The following is a 22,903-nucleotide window of genomic DNA, read 5'->3' as shown; positions in this document are numbered from 1 at the left end:
AACATGACAAAGAACTTTGAGGAGCAGGTGATGGTGGATATCGAAGTCCCAGGCAGGGGACAGCTAGCTATAAAGGTAACTCCCTGTCTACAGTTTGGGGCTGCCTGGGCTTGCTGGTAGGACCTGCCCTGAGTGGAGGTGCCTTCTATTGGAAGCTGGGGGGACCACCCCCACATCTGCCCCCATGTGTGCACACTTGTCTCTGCCCCCCTACCAGGTTTACCCCAGTGGGACTGCCATGGGGTACCTGGAGTTTTACTGGAACTCGTCAGGGGAGGCAGAACATGCCCTAGGCTCAGCTGGGACAGCAGGAGCAGCCAGGGGCAGTCAGTTTCCAGAGGCAGGAGAGAAGAGGCAGACTGCAGGTAAGGCATTTAAGTCCTAGAGCTGATCTTTGGGATACCTATGTTCCCAGATCGGTCACTCACTTAACCTTGGGCAAACCTCTTTCTCCCTCCGTGCCGTAGTTTCCTCTCATGTGAGCCGGGCAAAAAGCAATGCAGTTGTTGAAGAGGATGGGTGACATTTGGCAGTCACAACACCTTTCCATGTTGCCTTTCTTGTGGTGGTTGTGAGCTGGTTTCCTAAACCTCACCTGAGCCTCTGGGAGTCCAGGCACTGGCAGCTCCAGGCACTGTGCTCCAGGCTGACAGATAGTGTGACAACATGGTCTCACAGAAGTTCATGGTTCTCAGGGCAGGTATATCTGGGCCTCCCTTTAGCCAAATGCTGTCAAGTGTGCCTAAAGAGGAACAAATCCCAAAGGTAATTCTGCTCTAGGCTACCCTTAGCCCCATACAGAACTCCCCATGGCCTTTATGTGTTCATTAAACCTGTTTTTTTGCCAAGTCATGCTCTGAATCACTGTGCCCGGAAACCTGCTCCCTTTAAATCCAGTGCTGTTCCTCTCTACTTCTTTCAGCTTGTCTCTGTTTCCTTCTCCTTTCCTTGGATCTGTTTCCCTGCCTTTCCCTCGCTGCAAAAAGTCCTAGGCCCCACCTCAGTGGCTTTTTCTGCTCTTTGCATTCCTTTGCCATTTCAATGAGTGGCAATAGAATAGCTAATGAAAGTAAGTCTTCTCCCAGTCCCATTGTATGGCCTGCAGGGTAACACTCTTGTAACATTATTGAGTGGGAGGTGATGGAGGAGAGTGAACTTTCTAAGTGCCTATTTCAAACTGTCACATGCTATAGAGAGCTACAGGCTCGACCAGAGGGACTAGTAGCACATCGCTACTTGCCACATATGTATTTTGGACAAATGCTTAGATTCTCTCTATGCTACCTGCACCATAAAGACATCAGGTAGACTGATTCATTGATGCCCAGATGGGCATCAGATGGTCCTGCTTAAAACCAGGCTTCAAACACTGTCCTTCAGTGCCCCTTTCTTCAGGGAGAGCCTGGTCATGGGAATAAAGGCCTACTACTTATTACCTTCAGTTAAGGGCTGGTGGGAGCTGGGTCTGGCTTAGGTTTTCATACTTATGTCTGTTCCACCAATGTTTCCGTTTCTTGCTTCCTCTTTCCTTCACTGTCTTCTCAAGGGAGAGCGAGCACCTTTGGCCAGCTTTTTGGGGGGACTTGAGCTGCGGGTGGTAAATTACACATGGAGGGAGGGGTTTGGGATAATGGACTGAGCAGGGACATGTGGAAGCTTTAGCTGAATATTGTTGTGCTGTGGTTCCTATCTGGCAGAAGACTTTCCTGTTCTCCAAGCCCATATTCTCAGTGTGCTCATTTTCTACCTACAAAGTTTTTACTGCACAGCCTGCCAGAGCCAAGCATCCTGTGGTCAGCACATGAAAATCTAGTTATCCAGTTCCCAGATGTTCAGCTTCCTCTCAGGCTCTGAGGTCTTCCCCCATTGCACATACTACCCCAGGCACTTGCAGCTCTTCTCTTTACAGCTCATTTCTCCTTGTAACCAGAAATACTTTGTAATTCTCATGGCTCTGCTCCCCAGCACCAGCTACCTGCCCCACTACATACCTCTCTCTCCACACAGCTCGTGCTGCATGTTATCACCTCTTAGGGTTAGGAAACAGTTGAGAGGAGGCCTGTAAAGCAGAAGCAGCCATCCCAAGAGTGGGAGGCACCATAAAGAGTTTTTGTGCCTCTATCAGGAGGGTAACAGGGAAAAGAAAAGTACCATAGACATAGCTTTACAGCCTTCTGAGGCCCAGAAACACCTCAAGACTTTTGGGTGATTCCTCAGTAACTTCTCAGCTGAGGACAGAAGAAGAAAGGGTTTGGGAGGGTGGGCAGGGAGCCCATTCCTCAGGAGGGCATCAGTACTCTGTGTTGGGCATGTGTTTGGGGGAAGTTGAGGAGGGTGTTTCAGTGGGCTTCTGAGTCACAGGCCGCAAGGTGATGAAGGAGATTGGCAGCTGATGGGCTCAACATTCAGAAGAGTGTGTACCTAAATGGCACTGCCCACACACTGCACCGATCTCTCTCCTGAAATATTGGTAGGAGGAGAGGGGATGGACCATGCAGAAGGATTTCCAGAGGAGTATCTGGAGGAAGAAGGCATGGGCAGATTTGGCAGTGCAGGTGTGGAAAGGGGGAGAGTGGAATCCCAACCCTTCAATAAGGACTGCCCTGAGAAGGTCTCAGACTCTCCTAGACCCCAGGACTCAGCCACCTGACAGAAAGGTAGTGGGGTAATCTCTCCTTTTTCTATTCAAACAGCTTGAATGGCTTTGCATCTGAGCAGCTTTTGTCTGGATCAGTGGCCCAGATTGTTTAGGAAGCTTTTCCTTTAGATCTTTATCTCAGCTTTGTTCTTCAGAAACACCCTTAGGACATGTACCAGGACAAATGAGAAGGAGCCTGGGCAGCTTTCTCTGCATTCTTGAATTTTGTCCCCCATGTCTCTGATACATGATCACTGAGTCTTCTCATCCCTCATCCCCCTACCTTTCCTGTCTCCTTTCCCAACTCCATGTCAAGTCTCCCTTCTTTGTTCTTTTGCTAAAAGCTCCCCTCAGCCTAATAGGTCACTCCATCTATATATGTGTGTCCAGCAGTGAGACAGTCCGTTGGTGAGAGCCACAGGCAAAAAGGAGTGAGCCAATATGGAGATTGCTTTGCCATTTTCTAGCAATGGTTGGGCAGACAATATGGGGGAGCCAAGCTGCCAACTCACAGCTATGCTTTCAGTCATGATTAGGCCTCTTCACACCACATCAGACTAGGCCCAAAATATTACCAGGGCCTTTTGAAGGAGGATATGCAGGATAGTAACACTGTGAGCCAGTGTAGATCATTCTCCCCTCTATGCCCTGACTTTTCCACATGTTAAAAGGGAACCATGGTCATCCTGGAGGTCTAAGCTAGAAAGCTGCTCACTGTCAGTGGATTTGTCAGTGCTCACAGCTCCATGCAAGTAGTAGGGATACACAGGCCTTTGCTTCATGCATGGCTGTAGACAAGGAGTTCTGACCTCATCCCACATCAGGCAGGGAGCATACTCGTTACCTGCACAGCTGTTCATTATGTCTTATACCTTTTCCTGTTATTTTTTTTATTTCTAGAAGTATCCCCAGTTTCTTCCAGTTCTGGAAATTTCAGTCAGTTCACACCAGATTCAGCCACCAGTCCACATTTGGCATCCTCATCCCCACTGCCTACTGCTAAGTCTCAGAAGGGTGGAGAAGATGGCACAGGGGGGGTGAAGAAGGCCAAAAGCCGTACAGCCTTCTCCAAGGAGCAACTGCAGACCCTACACCAGTGGTTCCAGAGCCAGAAGTACCTCAGCCCTCAGCAGATTCGGGAGCTGGCTGCTGCCCTTGGGCTCACCTACAAGCAGGTAAACAAGGAGACTTTGATCCATGGTATATGTGTCACAGAATGGCTGAATGGTCACATAAGACAGTGACAGGATGGAAAGATGAGTCCCCAATATAAGCTAGAGGCAAAAGTGCCAGCTGACGGTAGCTCCTCCCCAATTCATGCCCAGAGATCTGAAGCACTTTAGGGGACAGGAGAGTCAGTGGCACATGGCTGGGGCCTCTTGAGCCCCCAGTGAGATGGCAGTTAAAGGGATTGTTGCTGGCATTTGCAGTAGTATTGCAAATATAGTGATGTGTATGTGGTTTACGAGAATGACCCATACCTTGGGCTTGGCATCCCCTTGCAGAGTTTCTCTAGGCACCGGTGAACTTCACAGAAGGCCTGGCATGCAGTTCTACTCCCAGAGTTTTCTGCCTGAAACATGCTGCACAAGCACTTGCAGTTGCAACTCCAAAATCCATCTGGAATTTGGATATCAGAGCTAAGCGTGATGGCCCAGGTGCCCCTGGTTGTCCTGGGACTAAAGTAATTGTATATGCATTGTACATGTACACATATGCACCCCCACACTGAACTGGTTCTTTTAGGGGCAAGACCGGCAGGACAATTTGCTATTTCCTTCAGTCAACATCCCTGCAATGGCTGCTCTCACAGTGCAGACACAGCCCTGGGGGGAAATGGCTCTGGAATTCACCCTAGCAAGGAGCTTTGAATTTGGGAACTGGTGGATACAAGAAGCAAGCCTTTCCCTTCTGTACCCACATGCACATACTGGTTCCCCTGCAGAAACAGCGTCTCAGAAGTTTGCCTGTAATCCAGAGGTCTTGTAGGGACCTGGGTGGGTCTAATTTACACCAATCATCACTGTGACTAATGAATACATAAGTCACAACAATAACTTTCACGTGGACATAACGTCGCCTCCCCCTCGCAGATTCAGTAGCAGCCTGCTGAGGCTGCTAGGCAGACATCTCCCCTTGACAGTAACCCCAGGTAACTCTTAGAGGGTTTTGTCTAATGCTCCCTATGTATCTATGCCATCTGATCACTCTCCTCTGATTCTCTGTGATTTGTGAGTCAGAGATAACATTTGTTATTCCCTCTTCTTTGCTCATGTTTTCTCTGCTCTCCCCTCCCCACACAGGTAAAGACCTGGTTCCAGAACCGGAGGATGAAGCTGAAAAGGTGCCAGAAGCATAGCTTGTGGATGGAACGGGCTCAGTGCCTCACACAGGTAAAAATATAGCACATGGCTCAGCATGGCCCTTCTGTCTGGGCAGAGAAGTCCTGTAGTACATTCCCTCCACTGAGGCAATTTAACTATACAAGTATCAGCTTATCCTGCCTTCTGGTTGGTCAGCACAGGGACACAGATATGTCATTGATTCTCCATGTTCTGCAGGTGGCCTAGCCATGGATTGACCATGCCATTTAAATTAAATGGTTCCAGGGAAAACCTGTATTCCTTATATAATGCATCCCACTGAGCTATGGGGATAGATATAGTTCTCCTTGCCCTTCCATTCCATTGTTGCTGATCAAGACACAACGTGAAAAGTGAAGAAATAGAGCCCCAATATGTTTCAGGTTTGTGCGCACCAGTGCAGAAGCTGTGTGTTTTGATTCACCCTGTCTTTCCCTTTCAGAATGGCTTCCAGCCAAGTACTTACATGGATGTGCACTCCAAATTCCACCAGGGCTATCCGATCACAGCAGCCAGCAACATCCAAAGCATGCCTTCCCCCCTTCAGCACTACAGTGCAGGGCAGAACGCTTACACAATCATGACCAGTGAGGACGGGGGAATGTTTGGCAAAGGCAGGGGCACCTGCAGCATCCAGCAGACAGTGGGCTTCATTGCCCAGCACAAAGTTGACTTTTATCACAGCTATCCTGGAAGTGTGGAATATCCTGGCACAAAGACAGGTGATGACTATAACTTTCACCACCCGGCCCCCATGGGGGCACCTTTCTCAACCACGGCTGGTCACCATTCCTATCATTCCTAAATACCGTGGATGTGGGGGGCTTGGGCAGCTGGGAATCAAATCTTATTCTTATCTCCCCATTATTCATGTGCTCTCTGACTCAGGGGTGTCACAAACACACACCCTTCTGTATTGGCACATACAACCAAGTTCGCTTATAGCAAGACCTGAGGTTTGGCTAACTAGATTATCCTGTAGAACTTCTATATTACAGACCTCATCACTTGTCTCAGAGTAGGCACAGATTCCTTTAGGAATCTCATCTGTACCTATTGCTGTAGAGCTGCGTATATATAAAACCCATGAAGATGTGGGCTGTAAGGAGAGGTGCTCATCACATATCTTGCACTGAATTGGAGAAGTTATTGTCACATGCCAGGCACCCATCTGATGAAGCCACAAAGTATGGAACTGATGTAGAGCCTACTAAGGGAAATGTGACAAGCAGCTTTTGGGAAGGCTTGTGAGACGATCTTATAAGGAACAAAATGACAAAGAGGCTTTTTCTTCTGGGTTGTATCTTTCTGTGTCTCCCCTTGACAAAAACTAAAAGTGCATTTAATTTGGCAAACAATAAATTTTTTTCATTTGGATTATGTATTTATCTGTGTATTTTTTCACTGTAACAGGGCATTGCAACATGAAACCCAGATGGAAAGTAAATAAGCATAGCAACCATATTTCATTGTTGTTACTGATTTGATTCTGAAACTATGAGACAGAGATTTTCCTGTGTTATCGGTGGATCAGCTTCACTACTCTTGGTAATGCCAGATACCTAATGTCAAAGGATCAGAGGTGGTAACTACCACCTTAGGAATCTCTTCTAACTATCAATATGTAATACTGGGACCAGGCTAAAACAAATATATCATCATTTCTAACCTTAATATTATATATGTCTAAATACCTAAAAATATATGTGTACCTAAGTATATTTAATAACTGGGCCCAGTTCCCTGAGTCATGGGGTTTGTATCAAACTCCTTAATGATGTCAATTACTTTGTCTTATTGTAATGAAGCAGCCCTCATGGTTAAAAAATGGGTATAAGATGAGGGCAATTGATGCAGGTATGTCTCAGACTGGAGGAATAAGAGGTATCAGTGTTATACTGCTAAAGCAGTTTACTGTTCCATACGTACTACTGCTGTTTGCTTCTACCCCACTCCTCATGCAGTCACTGTCTGCTTCCTTGGTTGTACAGCTATGCTGTTTACAGAGCTGTAGTGTAAAAACTGGATGGTCAGTATGATTTCAGGAAAAAATAAGGCTTTTTGGAAGGGTAATTTCTAAGTCAGATCATTTTGGAGATCCATTTTATAGCACAAGTACACAAACACTTGTCCTAATCCCAGTATCCGCTTAACGTTTTTACAACCACTGCCTCATCAGAGGGTGGGGATCCACTGAACTAGCTAAAAAGCACCCTTAAGGTCCTGATTAACATCAGAAGGTGGACTACAATAGCAGCAATTATCAGGGCCTTCACACGAGTGTGAGGTTTTTCAATTCTTTTGGAGCCAACCTGCTGGTACTAACCTGATTATGATATGGAAGCCTTCCACACCATCCCATCAAAGGCTGTTGTAGGTGGAAAGGAAGAAGCTGAGACTGTGACTGATCCTGTTGGGCAAGGAATCCTACATTCATACTTCTCTGTAAAAGGAGTCACCTGCCATACCCTATTTCCTCAGGAATGCTTTGGGACAGGTAGGATCTTGGTGTGATGCCTCTGGGGCTGGCTTGCAGAGGGATGCTAGCTGTAACAGTGACAGTTGTGATAACCACACTACTGACCTGCAGTAAAACTATGCTGACACTGCCAACTCTTGCAGTTTCCTCCGGAGTCCCATAAAATATTTTTTCCTAGAGGTCATCATTCAAGAACAGAACTTACGGCCATAGATGGTTCTGGAGACCAAAAGCCTGAAGGAGTTCAAACAGGTAAGTAAGCAATTTCCAGAAAAGGAGTCCATTGAAGTCTGCCTGTATCAGGACCTGCATTCCCACTGTTCTGTGGGAACAATAGCGGGAAGGCAGCTCCTGACACAGGCAGTCCCTTTGCCACAGGCAGCCAGATAGTGACACATAAGACTTGCTTTCTTTTCTGGTCTTTCCCCAGCATCTAAGCAGAGACTTGGAGGGACCTCAGGGCTCACCTAAGGCAGCAGTTCTGATGTTCTAGTTTTTAAGAGATTCACTGATCTGGATAAAGCCCAGCTGCTGGAGACACACTCTGTGTGTGTGCAGCTGGTTTTCTGTTAACAGTGAGAAATTACTTCTAGACCTTAGGGTTAGAGAAAGAAACTACAAATATGACCTCGTGGCACTCTTAAAAATTCAGGACAACATGAAAACAAAATGGCCCTTACAAGAAAAAAAAGAAAAACACATTTTTTTCTTCTAATGCCAGTGCCATCATTTTGGGTCCCTCATGCCTTTTGACTGCTCAGTATCAACAAAGACACTATTAGCCACTGAGGGTGGGACAAGCAGATGTGTGGCAGTGCTTTACTGAAAATTTCCAAAGCTCTGTTAGCTCAGCCTTTGAGTCATACAGTGTAGTTAGATGACTAAATATAACATTTACAAATGCCTCTGGGGAGAACCTATTCAAGTAAAGATCACATAATTATCTGCCTTGGAGAGACAACTGGAACTGTGGGCCCTTGCTCATGGACCACTCAGAAGTGTGTACCTTGTAAAACATTGCTGCAGGCCACACTGAGAGCAAGGAATGAAGTTGCTTGCACCACACTACTCACTTGGTATTTTGCCTATGGGACAACAAAGGCTGGGATTCAGTTACCTAGAGAATAAAACTTGGTCTATATAGACAGTTTGTACTAGATCCACCTTGTTCAATTTGGACGGGATTTGTTGCACCACTGGAACTACACCTGCAGCATTGACAAACTGTAATGACATCAGCTGCAATGTTGATGATTTATTCCCACATTTTATACAACATATAGAAAGCTTCATACCAGCCTAAGGATGGAGCTATACCTAAAAAGATTTGCTGGTAAGGCAAATCATGTTTGTAGTGTGCAGAAATCAGTCTTACACAGCACAGCAAGCAGCAGCCCTAGCACAGGTGTAATGTATCCCAGCAAGAAAAGACTTTTGTGGACACACACTTACTTCCTTTAAGGAACTGATATGAACCATCTTGGCATTGTAAGTCTTGTGGGACTAGTTGTGTCTCCACCAGTTTTGGTAATAGTGCTGTAATTACCTGTGCAGATGTTTTACACATTGAGATGATGCAGGCACGTCAAGATAACAGAGAAGAACTCCAGCAGTGCAAAAGAGCTAAGTCCTACTTCATTCCATAGCTGCTAGAAACTCTTCCTGACCTACTAGCAGTCCTTCCCAGGCCACTTGACAAAATTCCAGCAGCCACTTCACATGCTCCCTTGGGCTCTACAATTACATGTTCTTGTCAAACCTGCATGCACACAGCGCTGAACAATCCAAAGGAATAACGTACCCAGGCAGGAACATTCCACAACTGCAGAATGCCCCCATGGCAGAGACAGTAACACAAACTATTGTAAACCTTCTCCTACAGCATGTAGAACAAGGTCTCTCAATCTCAGGGCTATTTTGGCAACAATACCTGTTTTGAGAGGAGGACATCTTCCAGTAGAGCTATGGATACCTGCACCTCACCTCCTCACCCTAGCAACAGAAACATGGAAGAGAAACACACCAACCAAACACAGGTAATCTGTAGCAAGCATCTCTACAATCTTTTTGTAAAGGTCTGTGCATCCTGTGTATTTCTTTAGAGCTTATATTTGCATTTAAAAAGAAGGGGAAGGGGGAGAGGTTAGAAAAAAAGTAGAAGCTACTAATTTTAAAGCTAGGACTCAAGGCTTTGGTAGCTAGAAATTCTATAGGTGTATGGTTCATTTTTGTTTTTTCAATCAGTGTTAAAACAGTTCAGCCAACCCGAGGCTGGAACACAAGACACTGACAGGATGAGAAAGAATCTTTGTTATGCAATAAAGGAAGTAGCATGGACCTGGCATTTCCCCATTTGCAGGCCAGATAACTTTTTCCAACTCAAGGTTTGCAGCCTATGCATAGACACCTCAGACTTCCTCTTCCTCCTACAAAGGCTCAACCTCCCACTCCCTCATCTTCTTACACATATTCAGCTTCATCCCTTGGAAGCACAGAGCATGACAGTACTGCAAAAGAAAAGCAGACATGCCCTAGCATAGCTGAGGTAAGGCACCCACACAAACTGGTTCTGTACAGTAAAAAACTGTGTCAGTTTGAAGCTGAGCAGTCAGCTGTCAGTTTAGCCATCTGTGCTCAGTGGGAGCCCACATGCCTATTGAGCTACATTTTCAGGCCAGACAAAAAGCTTTGGTGTGATTTAAGGAACCTAGGATTAAACAAGAACAGACTCTTTCTACCAGCTGAAACTATTGCCTTTAACAGGAGCTTGGCTACGCTGATACAATAGCATTAGTGTTTGAGTACGGACAACTGCTTAGTTTCCATGGACAGCAGTACTAATGGAACATCCATTGAGGGCTGCTGGTACATTACATAAGTTTTCAAGCTAACAGGTACCCAAGGAAACAAGGGTCATTAGCCAGCCAAAACTCTGAGTAGAAAGGGAGATTGGTGGGTCTAAGATAATTGCTGGCTGCTGATGCTATGCTTCAGCCCTAATGTGAATGCCTTCTATGTTTCAGTACCTTCTAAGTGTTGCTTAACTGTTAAGAGCAAAGAAATGCAGTCTTGGGACAAAGCAAGGAAGGAAGCATGTTTGAATGCAAGAGACAGCTGCATGACAGGAGAATTCAGTTATCTACATACAAACAGCTGCTGCTATTTGAGCAGTAGTAGGGTAGCACAGGAATTCCCCACAGGGCTGCAATCTCATATGAGACAGGACTTCTAGACCATCTGTGACCTGGAGGCGCAGCAAGTGGCTACACAATCTCAAAAGATGCTTTTGTCAGGCTCTCATCTTAACAAAGTACCCCTCTTAAGACTCAAACAATTATTTTGAAGCATTGCAGTTCAAAGCCCAATGCAAGCATTTTAGAGGGCTGTACATCACTGCAATCCAGCAGTCTAGTTGCCTAGCCTTGGGAGCACATAGCATTAGGGAGTGTACCTGCATATCAAAGACAAGACTGATGGAAGTCTATCACCTGCTCCCTTTAGACAGCTGCTTGATCATGCCTCTTCTGGGAGGAAGAAAATAGGGTTACATTTCCCCCCCTTTCTTCAGTATTACTACTCTTAAACTTCTGCAGAATAACTGCAGAATAATTCCCTTGAAAGCCTTTTCTGATGAAGGATACAAGCCAGCCACACTACTATTTCAGCATTAAAATAAAGTCATTTATTTTCAATTCAGACAAGTTTGTAAAAGCATTAGGCAGAAACAAAGTAATAAAAAACCACATACACACACCAAGGATCAAAATCACTGCAAGAAAATATACAAAATACACTGCAGGAAAAACAATTCTAGAACAGTAAACTTGTCTCCTTTGCAGTCAAAATTCAACTACAATACACAATCCTTGTGCAAGTATTAGAGGACAGGATTGCAGTAAGAATTGTGCATTAACAAACCCGCCCTATCACAGAAATATTTATGCTTTTACCACCTCATACCATTATTGACGGCTCATACCATCATTTTGTATTCTTGGGCAGTGGCAGACTGGACTCTGCAGTTCCACATCCCATTAAAAAGTCAGTTTCACACACAGGCTGGAGCCAACTTCTAGTTTCTCAATACTGGCAGGGATGATTAGTCTCTTAAATTTTTATTATTTTTTTTTTAATTGGAGTTTTTCCTCACTTTGTCTAAACAGGTTCTCTAAGCTTCTCACCTTCCCCAGAACTTGCATACTGATGTCAGATTAGGTAGCCAGCGCCCTTTTCAATAGAAGAATATAGAAGAGACCCAACTAAGTCCTGGGGAAGGGATGAAAATCCTACTAGCTTACACTCTTTAAAACTGGGATGAGAGACAAGAGAGTAGGGAACCATCCTGCTCTAGCCCCTAGGATGCTGACCTTATTGGGACCCACAGGATTTTCTCCTCCTATATCCAGATTCCAGGTTAAGTGACATTAAACATCAAATAACCGAATCTTTTACTTAGCTGCCTCCTCTACTCCAGCAAAGCTGCATTCTAGTGGTGCAGTGTTTGTGAAGTGCTAGGGGACCTTCATGTACTGATATGCAAACTGTTCTCATCACTCAAAGGATGGCTACACACAGCCACTCCTCACACTTCCAGCAATGGCACTTCAGGGTACCCTCTCCTGCAAATTGCAGGAGGGGACAAGCCAACACAGTCAGCAAAGAAATGTGGAAGGGCAAGATCCAAACTGTGTGAGAACAAATCCAGAGACACCATTCTGAACGAGCCAACAGGTACCAAGAAGTTAACGGGTTTGGGTACCACAGAGAAAGTTTCTATGTCAAATATGGGCCTTACTCTCTCCCACTTTTCTTTCCTGTGTTCCTTCCCTCCCCTCAGCTGCCCCATTTACACAGGAAGGCAGCAGGACAGGGGCAGGCAGGCGCTGACCCCACTAGAAGGGGGAGCTAGGATTAACTTTGGATCAAGTTGTCTGAGATCATCTGATCTCATTTAGCTCTTCAGTGAGGGAGGAGAGGACCCAGATGAAGAACTTACTGGCAGTTGACTGAAATCACAACAGAAATAGACAAGACAGCAGGGAAGATTCTGGGCTACAACAGGGCATTTCTAACAGAAATATGCTGAAGGACAGATAATTCTTCTCCAGAAAAGCTCTGCCGCAAGACACACAAGGCAAGGATCGGAAAAATCACCTGCTGAAGAGGCAGCAGAGGAAGGTGGGTCTTGGACAGTGGACATGGACCTTTCCCACCTTTGCTGCTTCTTGCTGTGGCATTGTACGTTCCCCTCCATGAATATTTTCATGTATCCAAACATAAACCACCCTTGCCAGGGGTTAGCTATGCACAGACCGATGCCTTTAATAGGAAAAGGAGCCCAAGGCAGCAGGGTGCTCTGCCCCACCAATGAACAGAACGGGAGTAGGGATGAAGGGGGGAAGAAGAGAAAGGAATCAAAACTGGATCTCTGGATCAAGACCGTAGAAATTAATGAGAAAACACTCAGAAAAGGGAGAAAGAATACTTGGGCCTAAGACTCATAACCATTCTGGGTCCCCAGGGAATGCCAAGGGGCCTGGTACTGATGCCGTACAGGAGAGCCTGAGAACTGTGTGATGCTGTCAGAGGTGTTCTGGAAGCTGTAGGTCTCATCTGACTCCAGGCTGGCATAATCCACATTGGTAGGGTAGCCATGATAGAAGTTCATCTGCTGGTTTAATAAACCCATGGCTTGCTGGGTATTGCAGCTTGTCCCACCTTTTCCACAGTACCCATCATCCTCCACAGCCATGAATGGGTACAGACTTTGCCCATTCCCATATGTCTGGCCACTGCTGTAAGCCTGGTGGATGTTGGTCACAGCATGATGGTTTCTGCTGGCACCAACAGGGAAGCCCTGGTGAAATGCAGGGGTCATATCCACGTACGCAGCCTGATGAAACCCATTCTGGGAGAGACAGAGAAGGGTGCTCAGTAACAAAGAACACCACACCAACTGAGTCCGTTCTTTTGGACATGTTCCTATTTTCCCCCCTCCAAAAAAATGGAAACAATAGCATCTATTTTGTACTAGTCTTCATTATAGACTAGTAATAGCAGAGATGGATAGATCATTAATCACTAATTCCTAGCCCAACAGGTCTTTGAGCACTGGGCTAGGGAGAAAGCCACCAAGAGTAGCCTTGCTGGCCCTCTTGGCTATTTAGCTTTCTATCTGGTTTTAACTAAAATGGACTGGAAACAGAAAGCTATTTTAATTGCCATGGCAGGCTTAAAATGACACTGCCCTTAAGCCTTTCTATGAGAAATACAACTGGCTTGGTAATATGGAGTCCTGTACATTGTTAAGTGTTAGCAGGTTGGATGTGGCACACTTCTCACCCCACAGAAGAACCCTCCTAACTGTTGGGAGGAAATTCTCTCACCTGTGGTAGATATGTTCCTTTTTCCACCCATTGACTTTCCTTCTGGCAGCGTTTAAACTTCATCCGTTGGTTCTGAAACCATGTTTTCACCTAGAAAAGCAATGGGGGTGGGGGAAGAACATAGGGCATTAGAAATTCTTTCTTACTCAGAGCTTACCACATACCTTAAAGATGTTTTGCCTACTGTTATAATACAGTTACTGCTTGGCTCCTAGTATTGTACACAACAATATGTAGCAGACCCAGGTAGCAGTAGAACCACAGAGCTGAAACTAAGACTAACATTCTTACTGCTCAGGTCACAATGGGATCTTTCATGATCACTCATCAAAAGCCCTGCCTGAAAGACAGGTCAGGCAGTACAACTGCAGAAAGGCAGCTTGTACAGCAGCAACATCTCAGTGCTATACCAAGATCAGTGCTGACGCAGGAATGAGTCACTCCTTCAGAGTCACACACCAGTTACTGTTGCCCTCTTTCTAGGGAGACAGGGTGCCATTCTGACTCAGAAAGGCAACAGGTCTATAGCAGTGCAAGTAGCCATCCTTTCATGTTTATCAGAGACAACATACATCCAGACAGAATAGTAACCTGACTTACTCTGCACGTAGCCCTGCTCTTGTATGTACTTTCAAACACCTGCACAGCAGATAGTGCTGGAACCAACATAAGAGGAAGACTGAGTCATAACTTTTCACACCCACCACTCTCTCACATAAGCAATGGCATAAATAAGGCAATGAGAAACCATCCCTCCAGGGTCTAAGAAAAGGAAAAACAAAAAGCAAACAAAAAAACACAAGCCACCCTGGTTGTGCTTGCAAGATCACTTCAGACCAGGGTTGCAACTCAGGTGCTCAGAGCAAGATGTTCACCTGCTTGTAAGTGAGCCCCAGGGCTGAGCCCAGCTCCCGGATCTGCTGGGGGCTGAGGTACTTCTGGCTCTGGAACCGCTGGTGCAGGGTTTGCAGCTGCTCCTGGGAGAAGGCTGTACGGCTCTTGGCCTTCTTCACCCCACCTTCACCTTCATCCTTGATCTTCTGGGAAGAGGGATGTGGAGATGGGTCTTCCGTGGTGGGGCTTGTGGCAGAATCTGGAGTGTACTGAATGAGGGTCCCAGAGCTGGAGGAAGCTGGAGAGACATCTGAGGAGAAAGGAAATAACTGGAGTGAGCAGAGTCAGACAGAGAAGCCTCAAAATCTTCAAAAAAGCCAAGCCTGCTTTCACATGAGGATTTAGCATTCCAGGTGCCATGAGAACGTGCACAGGCTTCACAGCTGTAGGCAGCACAACTCAGCTGTGCTGAGTGCCTGCACACATGCACCCCTGCGGGGGAAACAGAGCAGAGACACCCACAGCCGCCTCCTTTGCGAGCAGGTCTCACATCCCGCCCCGTCTCGTCCACGCACAGATGCCACATTGGGCCCTGCGGAGGGGCCCGACAGCCCCCCGGCCCGCTCCCACCCGGGGGACGACTAAAGCCCCAGCAGCCACGGCCATCGACACCCTCGCAAGCTCTCAGGAGCGGCAGCAGGAGGAGACCCGCAACCTGCCGTCGGGGCAGGGACCCGCCGGCAGACAGGGCACAGGCGTCGCCCCCTCCGTAGTGTCACACGGCATAGCTGAGGAGCTCGCCACCTCATGTCCAGCTGAACTATTGCCTCGGACCTCTTCCCCCCCCCCCCCCCAGCCCAGTGCCATCTTCCCCCGGCCGAGAGGGCCCCGACTCGCTGCCCCGTGGGTCAACAGGCCAGGGCGCCTACCTGGGTGGCGAGGGGTCTTCTCTGCTGCAGGGAAGGGGAGGGCGTCTGCCGCGGGGACTTCCTCCACCGACGCGCTATCCATGCTGCCTGGAGAGGGCCAGTAAAAGTCCCCATACCTCACCGCGCTGGGGTAGGGCGGGTAGGGCGGCAGGGCCAGGTGGGCACTCATGGCCGGAAGCCCCCAGCCCCGAGGAGGCAGCGAGCTGGCAAGCGACGCGCCTGCTGCAGGTAGCCCGCATGCAGATACCCCATTAGCCGGAGGTGAGGAGGATGCTTTATGGCCTCCCCAGCCCGGCCTTGGTTAGAAGGGATTGTCATGGCCATTATCATGTTAAAAGTCAGTTGATTGGAGGGGAGGGGCTCTGGGGTATTCAGGGAGCGGGGGAGGGCTGAGACACAGGGCCAGCTTCCCAGCTTGGCTTCTCGGTGCCGCGATGGAGCCGAGGCCATTGGTGCTGGCACAGCCCTCCCTGCTTGGGGGTGGAGGGAAGAGTGTTCTCACCTCAGGGCAAAGGCCTGAGCAGAGCTGTCTGGCGAGTTGGACAGGGCTAGGCAGACCCCCCCTCCCCCCCAAGTTTAACACTCTTCTTCCTCACCTCTGCCTCCTCGCCGCTCCCCACCCAAATGCAAAGAATGGAGGGGAACCCAGAGACACCCCTGCCCTCGGGGCACGCAGAGACTATGCGTGTCTGCATTGCAGATCTCAACCATCATTGCAAACAGATAAGCACTCCACCTCCTCGCAAATGAATACGGACTGGGGGCCGGGGGGGGGGGGGAGGAAGGGGGAGAACAGCACTCTAGAGAAGTGTCCATATTGCAGGGAGAAGGGCTCAAAAGAAAGACAAGTTGCTCTTTGAATAGCTTCTCTAGTGTCTAGCCCAAGGTTGAGACAGACACAGGCCTGTTTTGCAGGGCCACAGTGAAATAACGCTTCTCCTTTTCCAAGCTTCTTTCCTCAGTCATTTATTACCATTTTTCTGGTTCTTGGAAGAAATAATAGCTTACAAAAATTTAGCTTCTTTCTGCTATACACCAAGGGAAGGTAGGAATTACCTGGTCAGATTCTAAAGGAATTCAGCTACATAGGATAAGCATTCAAAGTCAGGTTTTAACATCCACTTAGGGAAGGAAGAAAAAAAATGCTGCTTCCTTTAAGGAAATTAGAAGTTTAATGGGAGGCTGTTATAGCCCAGGATTTACAAAACCTGGAAAATCACCTGGGAGAGGTAGAAAAGGGAACATATGACAGAGCAAGCAGATTTTCCCTCCCCAACCAAGTGGGAAGAAAAATGACACAGGCACCTACCTGTATACAAAAAGAAGGGGAGTAAGTACTAACCCTATTACTCTGTTAAAAATCTTCTGGAGACAGTAGACACAGGCCTCCTTTGCATCCATATATCTCCTCCTCCCCAGCTGAGTCATCATAAGAAATGAGCCCCAGCTGGTATCAGGTAACCCCTAGGCCCACTCTCACCAGCATGCTGTGTGAGTGGGGGGGCTAGTGAGCATGCCTTTATAAGCTCACAGCTGAAAGTGCTGCTTTGCAGTGCTGCTTGCCTGGAGGGGCTTTGCTGGGCCCACCTTTGACCTCCTAATTAATGGTGACTTTGTTTCTCAATTAGAATCTGGACAGGATCCAGACAGGGAGACAATTAGGAATGTAGGGGAAAGCAATTATAATTGGGCAAGAGGAATAAAATATGGAACCAGAGCCTTCACATGCTTCTTGTTTCTATCACCATACTGGTTTGGTACTGGTGTGTCACAGGCCTGTCTACTGCCCCAGGATGCTTCCCCTGCAGTCATGTCCTGGATAGCCCCAGCTTCCTCTAGGCTGTTTGCTTGCTGTTGTGGGCTTAGCTAATGCATGCACTAAAAGAGATCCCCTGCCAGATGTGAAAAACATTTGTGCAGTAGAGTACAGAGGTGATGACCATTAATCTGCGTGGTCCATGCACTGATACAGCCTCCAAGGATACCTGGATGATGCTGTTTTTGATATTGTACAAGCTCATCAAAAATAGCCCATTGTAAAGATGGAGAAAAATATGAATGTGTCAACACCTGGACTGCAAGAGTGCAGGACCGGGGGAACTGTGTTTACAAACAAAAGCACTTGCATTTGATTCATATAGAAGATTGTCTCTTGGCAATGACAACTTAGCAGGCTCTGTGTGTTTGCCTCTGCAGCATGCATCAGACAAAATAATAAACAGTCTTCTGATAATGTTTATTGACAAAGTCACCTAGCTGGAGACTGTGCCTCCCAACACCAAAAGACTCCACAAAGCATTCTCGCCTATCTCACAGACTGCAGAACTGAGTCATCAGAGGTGACATGGTTTGCCTAGGGACACCCAGGGCAAAAGGATTAGCATTTTACAGCCAGAGTAACACTGCCTCCACCAACATATCTCCTCCCCTACTTGAGATATTTTGTGTATGCATAGCGGGGGAGTTATGTGGGGAAACGGTTTTGAAACACAGCAGAATTGCTCTTTGTGTATAATTTTTTGGTATTGATCAGTTTCCCTCACAGAGACAGACTTGCTTTGTAGTCTGCATAAAAGTGATTTCATTTCCCCTCTATTTTTTATTTTTTTTAATTGTCTTTGTCTGCCTTTTAATTTTATCACCTCACTTTTCTTCCATTCCCTTCCTTTTTATGCTTCACCCTCCTCCCAATGCTTTTTTCTTTTCCATATATCCACCTCCAGTGAGGACAATTTGCTATCCTCTCCCCAACCATACCTCTAATCAGGTCATCAAACATATCTTTTTAAATGTCTTTGTGTGAGAAAAAAGACTTTTGTGAATGTATAAAATCATACCATCTAAAGTCAGAAAAAGGAAAAGGAAAAGACATCTTATTATTTCCCCCAAATAAATGATACATATAAAAATGTCTTGGGAAGGTAACTCCGCAAAACATACTGGCACAAAGGATGCCATAGGAAGTGAGGTGTAGATACTTGAGATGTTCCCCAGGGTGCTGGATCTGGACCCTCTGCCCTGTGGCACCATCAGCCTGCAAACTGGATATGCTGCCCATGGATGTCTAGAGCTGATGTGCTTTTAAAAATATCTGCTGGGAATGATTTGTAGAGCACATACAAGTATCCACTCATTCTGTTTCTCTTGCAACTGTTTTCAGCTGGAATAGCTACCTAGTTCAGATCTAGTCTAGCCCCAGTGAAGATTTAGCTATTCTTCCCAAGAAGGTCAAATAACAGGAATTTGTTTTTCAGCCCAAAGATGTGTGTCTCTCTCCCCTCTTACTGCAGTAAGTTTGCGGTTCTCAATTCCTTAAGGGCCTAATGCTATGGAGCATTACTCAGGTGAGTAAGCATATGTTGCCTCACTAAGTGCATGGAAGTGAATGGAATCACTCACTGGGATGAAGCATGTCCTAATGAACCCTTTCCATAGTCCTTCAACAGCAGGAATAAAAGATCAGATTGAAAAGCACTCTTAGCCTCAGCACAGATGAGGCAGGACCATGCAAGAAAGGCAGAAAGTTCCTCCTAAAAGGGATCCTGAGTTAGTGTCAGTAGGGTTACTGCCTTCAGAGAGCTGGAGCTCAAAACTTGCACTGAAGTAGTATAAGCAGACCAGTTTACAGAGGCCAGAGCTGGGAAAGCACTGAGGCTGACTGATACTGTAAATCCAGCTCTGGAGCTTGTACCACTGGGTCCTACCTCAGAACAATGCTAAACTCATTTTAATCAGCAGGGTAACATTGTACTGGTTGTCTCAAATTTTACATAGATTAGGTGCTGTTCTGTCCTCTTCAGCTAGCTCAAAAATGGATTATTTGTGTTCTGGTGAATACTATGACATGTCATGGAGTGTCCCTGTGTCATCCTTCTCATGTTCATACTGCTCAGAGAGCCGGCAGGGTGAGGCCTGGTATTAGTGAACATGGAACCATGGTCTAGGCCCTGTTGCCCCCCGGAGGTTTCCCTGGGAGCCATCATTCTCTGTCAGAGGTGTGTGTGGTAGGGGAGGGCACACAGGATTTCTACCTGCCCCTTCTATTCTTTTGAACTTGTCTGGCTTTTCTTCCAAGCAGACATCTTTGATATTTGTCTATATTGAGCTCTCTCATGTTAAAATTAGGAAAACACTTCATTTCTGACCTGTAGCCCTCAGTACTAGCCCAACTCTTGGCTCCAGACAGCTTGCCCCCCTGTGACTTGGTCACAGCTCACAGTCTGGACCTGAGATGACATGTTTGTGGAAGGAAGACAGTCAAGAAAGAATAACAAAAATTAGACTCTCATTCATATTAAAATATAGTTTTCTTTTCTCTTGAAACTTTAGGGGAGCAGGTCAGGAAAAGGACAAAGCTTCTGACTCCCATTAACAACCTAGTCTCTCAATTACCTGAGAATTACAGGATGATGTGGCCCTTTGTTAGCAGTGGAGAGGCAGACTGTGACAAAGGACTCACTGGCACAAAACCCAGTGCCTCCCTGCACAGGCAGGAAAGGCAGAATGTCAAAAAACAGGTGGGCAGGAGGCTAATGAGCCAAACCAGATTTCTAAGGTTTGATGGGCCCCTTCTTTCTTTACCAGCCCTTTCTTACATGCCAACCTGCCACACAGAATGCTGGAGTGCTATACTTGTATGTACTCATCTCAGGAAGCACTTCCTATCAGTATGCATCAGATGGAATATGGAATAGTCTCCCCAAGGAAAGACTTGTTAACAACACAGATTGGAGCCAGGATTATGCAAAGCTCTAGGGAACAAGCAGAGATTGTGCATATTGGGTAAAACCTTCCATGTGACCTCTCTGCTTGGATTCTTCCCTCTTCCCTTTAGCCACAGTGTGGTTCTTAAAGGCTTAATTTGATGTCCTTTTAGTACAAGCAAATGGCAGAGAGGTAGCTGTGTTCAAATGCTTACTGAGTTACAGTTTCTGCCATTTCCACCACCAGAGGGGAATAGCAGGTCATGTGTTTCTCACTGTAAAAAGGCCCTATGTAGCCTCAAAACATGTCACTCCCACACTCTTGTCCCAGAGGATGCTCTTCAGCAGGCAGTCTGACTTTTTTTCCCCAAACACACTCTGCTTATGAACTTTGAAATGAAACAGAAGCACTTTTTCCTGGGGCTTCTTTGCTTTTCTCCCCTATTCTGATGGGGAGAAAATTTTTTTCCTAAAATTCACCAGTGGAAAAGTTTATGCAAAATCCATACCTGTCTAGAGCCTTCTGTTAGAGTGGGGCACTGAAAGTGGTAGCTAGATTGCATGTGTGGTTAAGTCTTTCTCAAGTTCCTTGCACTGTGTATTGACACCTCTTTTCTTCCACTTCTCTCATCTAAGTGAGGCTGATCTTATGTATTTCACCATTGTTAATGCATATCAGAACAGAACTAATGAAGATTATGTGGCAAGTGGACGACTGTAATTACATTCATGCAGGTCATAAATGGGCACACAGTCTGTGAGTAATTTTGTGCTCCTAATGCATCCTACTAACCAAGTTTTCCAGTTACCACATACTTTTCAGGCAAGGCACCGTGCCCATCCTGTGCTATCTGTTTTTTTTTTTAAGCCCCTGAAAATCCCCATACTTGTCTTTTTAAGAGCTGGTTCCCTGTGAAGTGGGTGTCTGATTACAGGGAAGGTGGGGAGGAGTACGGAAAGGATGCTTCTCTTTCAAAGTTATCACTGTTTGGGACAGGAACACCCACACTGCCTGGCCCTTACCCCCACCTGCCCACCCTCTCCTTTTCTCCAAGACTGGCTCTTGCACATGCATTCATGAGTGATTAGCAAGTGTTAGAGCCTGAGGCTCCCTGGCTGGCACCTGCTCTCCATCTAAATGGTAGCTGTTGAATCTCAGGGGCTGTGGAATGGGATCTGCAAGTGGATGTTGTCTGGGATTGACAGAAGAAAAAGATTTACCTGCTTTTGTCTAACAATATTTAGATGTCTGACTTGGCTGAGATAGAAAGATAAAGACACAAAGAAAGGAGGAACAGTCAGAGGCTGTAGCTTTTTTACCTGGATGTCATTTGTCCAGGAATTGAATCCAGCAAAGGGTGGAGGCTGGGGAGGGGGGGACATACCATTGACATCAGCTAGTGGCATTAAGGTAAAAATTACTGGTACTTCATCTCCTTTAGATTGTCTAGGGAGAGCCAGCTGAAATTAGACTGTGAAAACATACCTTTGTGGGCAGGAAAGACAGAACCAAAGAGACCGTGTTATCAACTGGATCACTTTCCTGGCTGCAAGGTCAGGAGAATCCACAGAATCATACAATGAAAGCACTGCAGACTCAGCTGTGACAACATAAAAATGCTTCCCCAGCATAGCTGAGTCATGAATGGGGAGGAGCAGGGCAGTTTCTTTATACCCATATAACTGTCTGTGCTGGGAACAACATTTTGCTAAAAATTCCAGGTCTAACCCCGGTAGTGTCCTCCATGCAAACTCTGGGGGTAAGACAGGCCTGAGAACACCTTCTCTTAACCTTACTCACACCAAAGTTGCTTTAGTGTAGTAGTAAACTAATAACAGTCTCAAAGCTCCTGCAGATGCAAAGTAACCTTGCAGAGTATCGCATGTTTTTGGTGCAAACATGCAGGTGTTGACTTGTGATCCAGGGGAGCCCTCTGACGTGATACCACCCTCAGTTGTTCGTCTTCACTTACTGCACCTGCCAGACTTTCCCACCACTGTGGCAGAAATGGTTGAGCAGGATGTATAGTTCATCTCTCTTTAGCCACTGCAGTTCATGGAGAGCACATTAATGCAAACCACTGAAGATTTCAGTTTCTGTCAGTACCCAGCTGCTCTGTGAACCCATGTGCTGGCCCCAGCTGGAGGTTTGATCTCTGATCTATCCACCAGCTGCACCCAATGTGGGGACAGTGCAGCAGTGTTGCCTTGTAGCCAGCACAGGCTATTGGACAGCATGTTCCCTAGCACAGTTCAGTGATGAAGGCTTGCCCATGTTGCATGACTAGTAGGAGCACTCCTGTTGTGTGATTTGATGATCAGAGGATAGGTGTACACCAGTCACAGGATTCAACACCTGTTCCTAACGTGTGTGCTTCATATACTGGCATTCCATTGGCTTGAGGAAATCACTTGGAGCACCTAAACCTGTCCCTGGCAGAGCTGTTTGATGCAGTCACTGAAATGCCAAGGGCTGCTGGCTTAAGAGTAATCTGCTAGAGCATCAGGAAACATGAGGAAGAAAAAATACTCAGAATCAGGCTGTTGTATATAACATTCCATTTATAGCTT

General features: G+C 46.5%; 2 protein-coding genes across 2 annotated transcripts; one reads left to right on the top strand and one right to left on the bottom strand.

The window, feature by feature from the left end:
* The first annotated feature begins 184 nt into the window (after nt 1-184).
* LOC106495719 (homeobox protein NANOG-like) lies at nt 185-5,806 on the top strand. Its single transcript, XM_013956239.1, has 4 exons — nt 185-365; nt 3,539-3,813; nt 4,942-5,031; nt 5,444-5,806. Exons 1-4 carry the CDS (start codon nt 185-187, stop codon nt 5,804-5,806), a joined length of 909 nt encoding a protein of 302 aa, XP_013811693.1.
* A 7,165-nt stretch (nt 5,807-12,971) lies between these two features.
* On the bottom strand, nt 12,972-15,798 carry LOC106495718 (homeobox protein NANOG-like). Its single transcript, XM_067289834.1, has 4 exons — nt 15,630-15,798; nt 14,742-15,010; nt 13,867-13,956; nt 12,972-13,388 (listed from the first exon to the last, which is right to left on the bottom strand). The coding sequence occupies exons 1-4, from the start codon at nt 15,796-15,798 to the stop codon at nt 12,972-12,974; spliced, it is 945 nt and encodes a 314-aa protein (XP_067145935.1).
* Nucleotides 15,799-22,903: the final 7,105 nt, after the last annotated feature.

This window comes from Apteryx mantelli, chromosome 1 (genome assembly GCF_036417845.1).
Source record: "Apteryx mantelli isolate bAptMan1 chromosome 1, bAptMan1.hap1, whole genome shotgun sequence".
Lineage (NCBI taxonomy): Eukaryota > Metazoa > Chordata > Aves > Apterygiformes > Apterygidae > Apteryx > Apteryx mantelli.
Note: the sequence above shows the minus strand (reverse complement) of the source record. Positions and strands in the feature narration are given on the sequence as shown.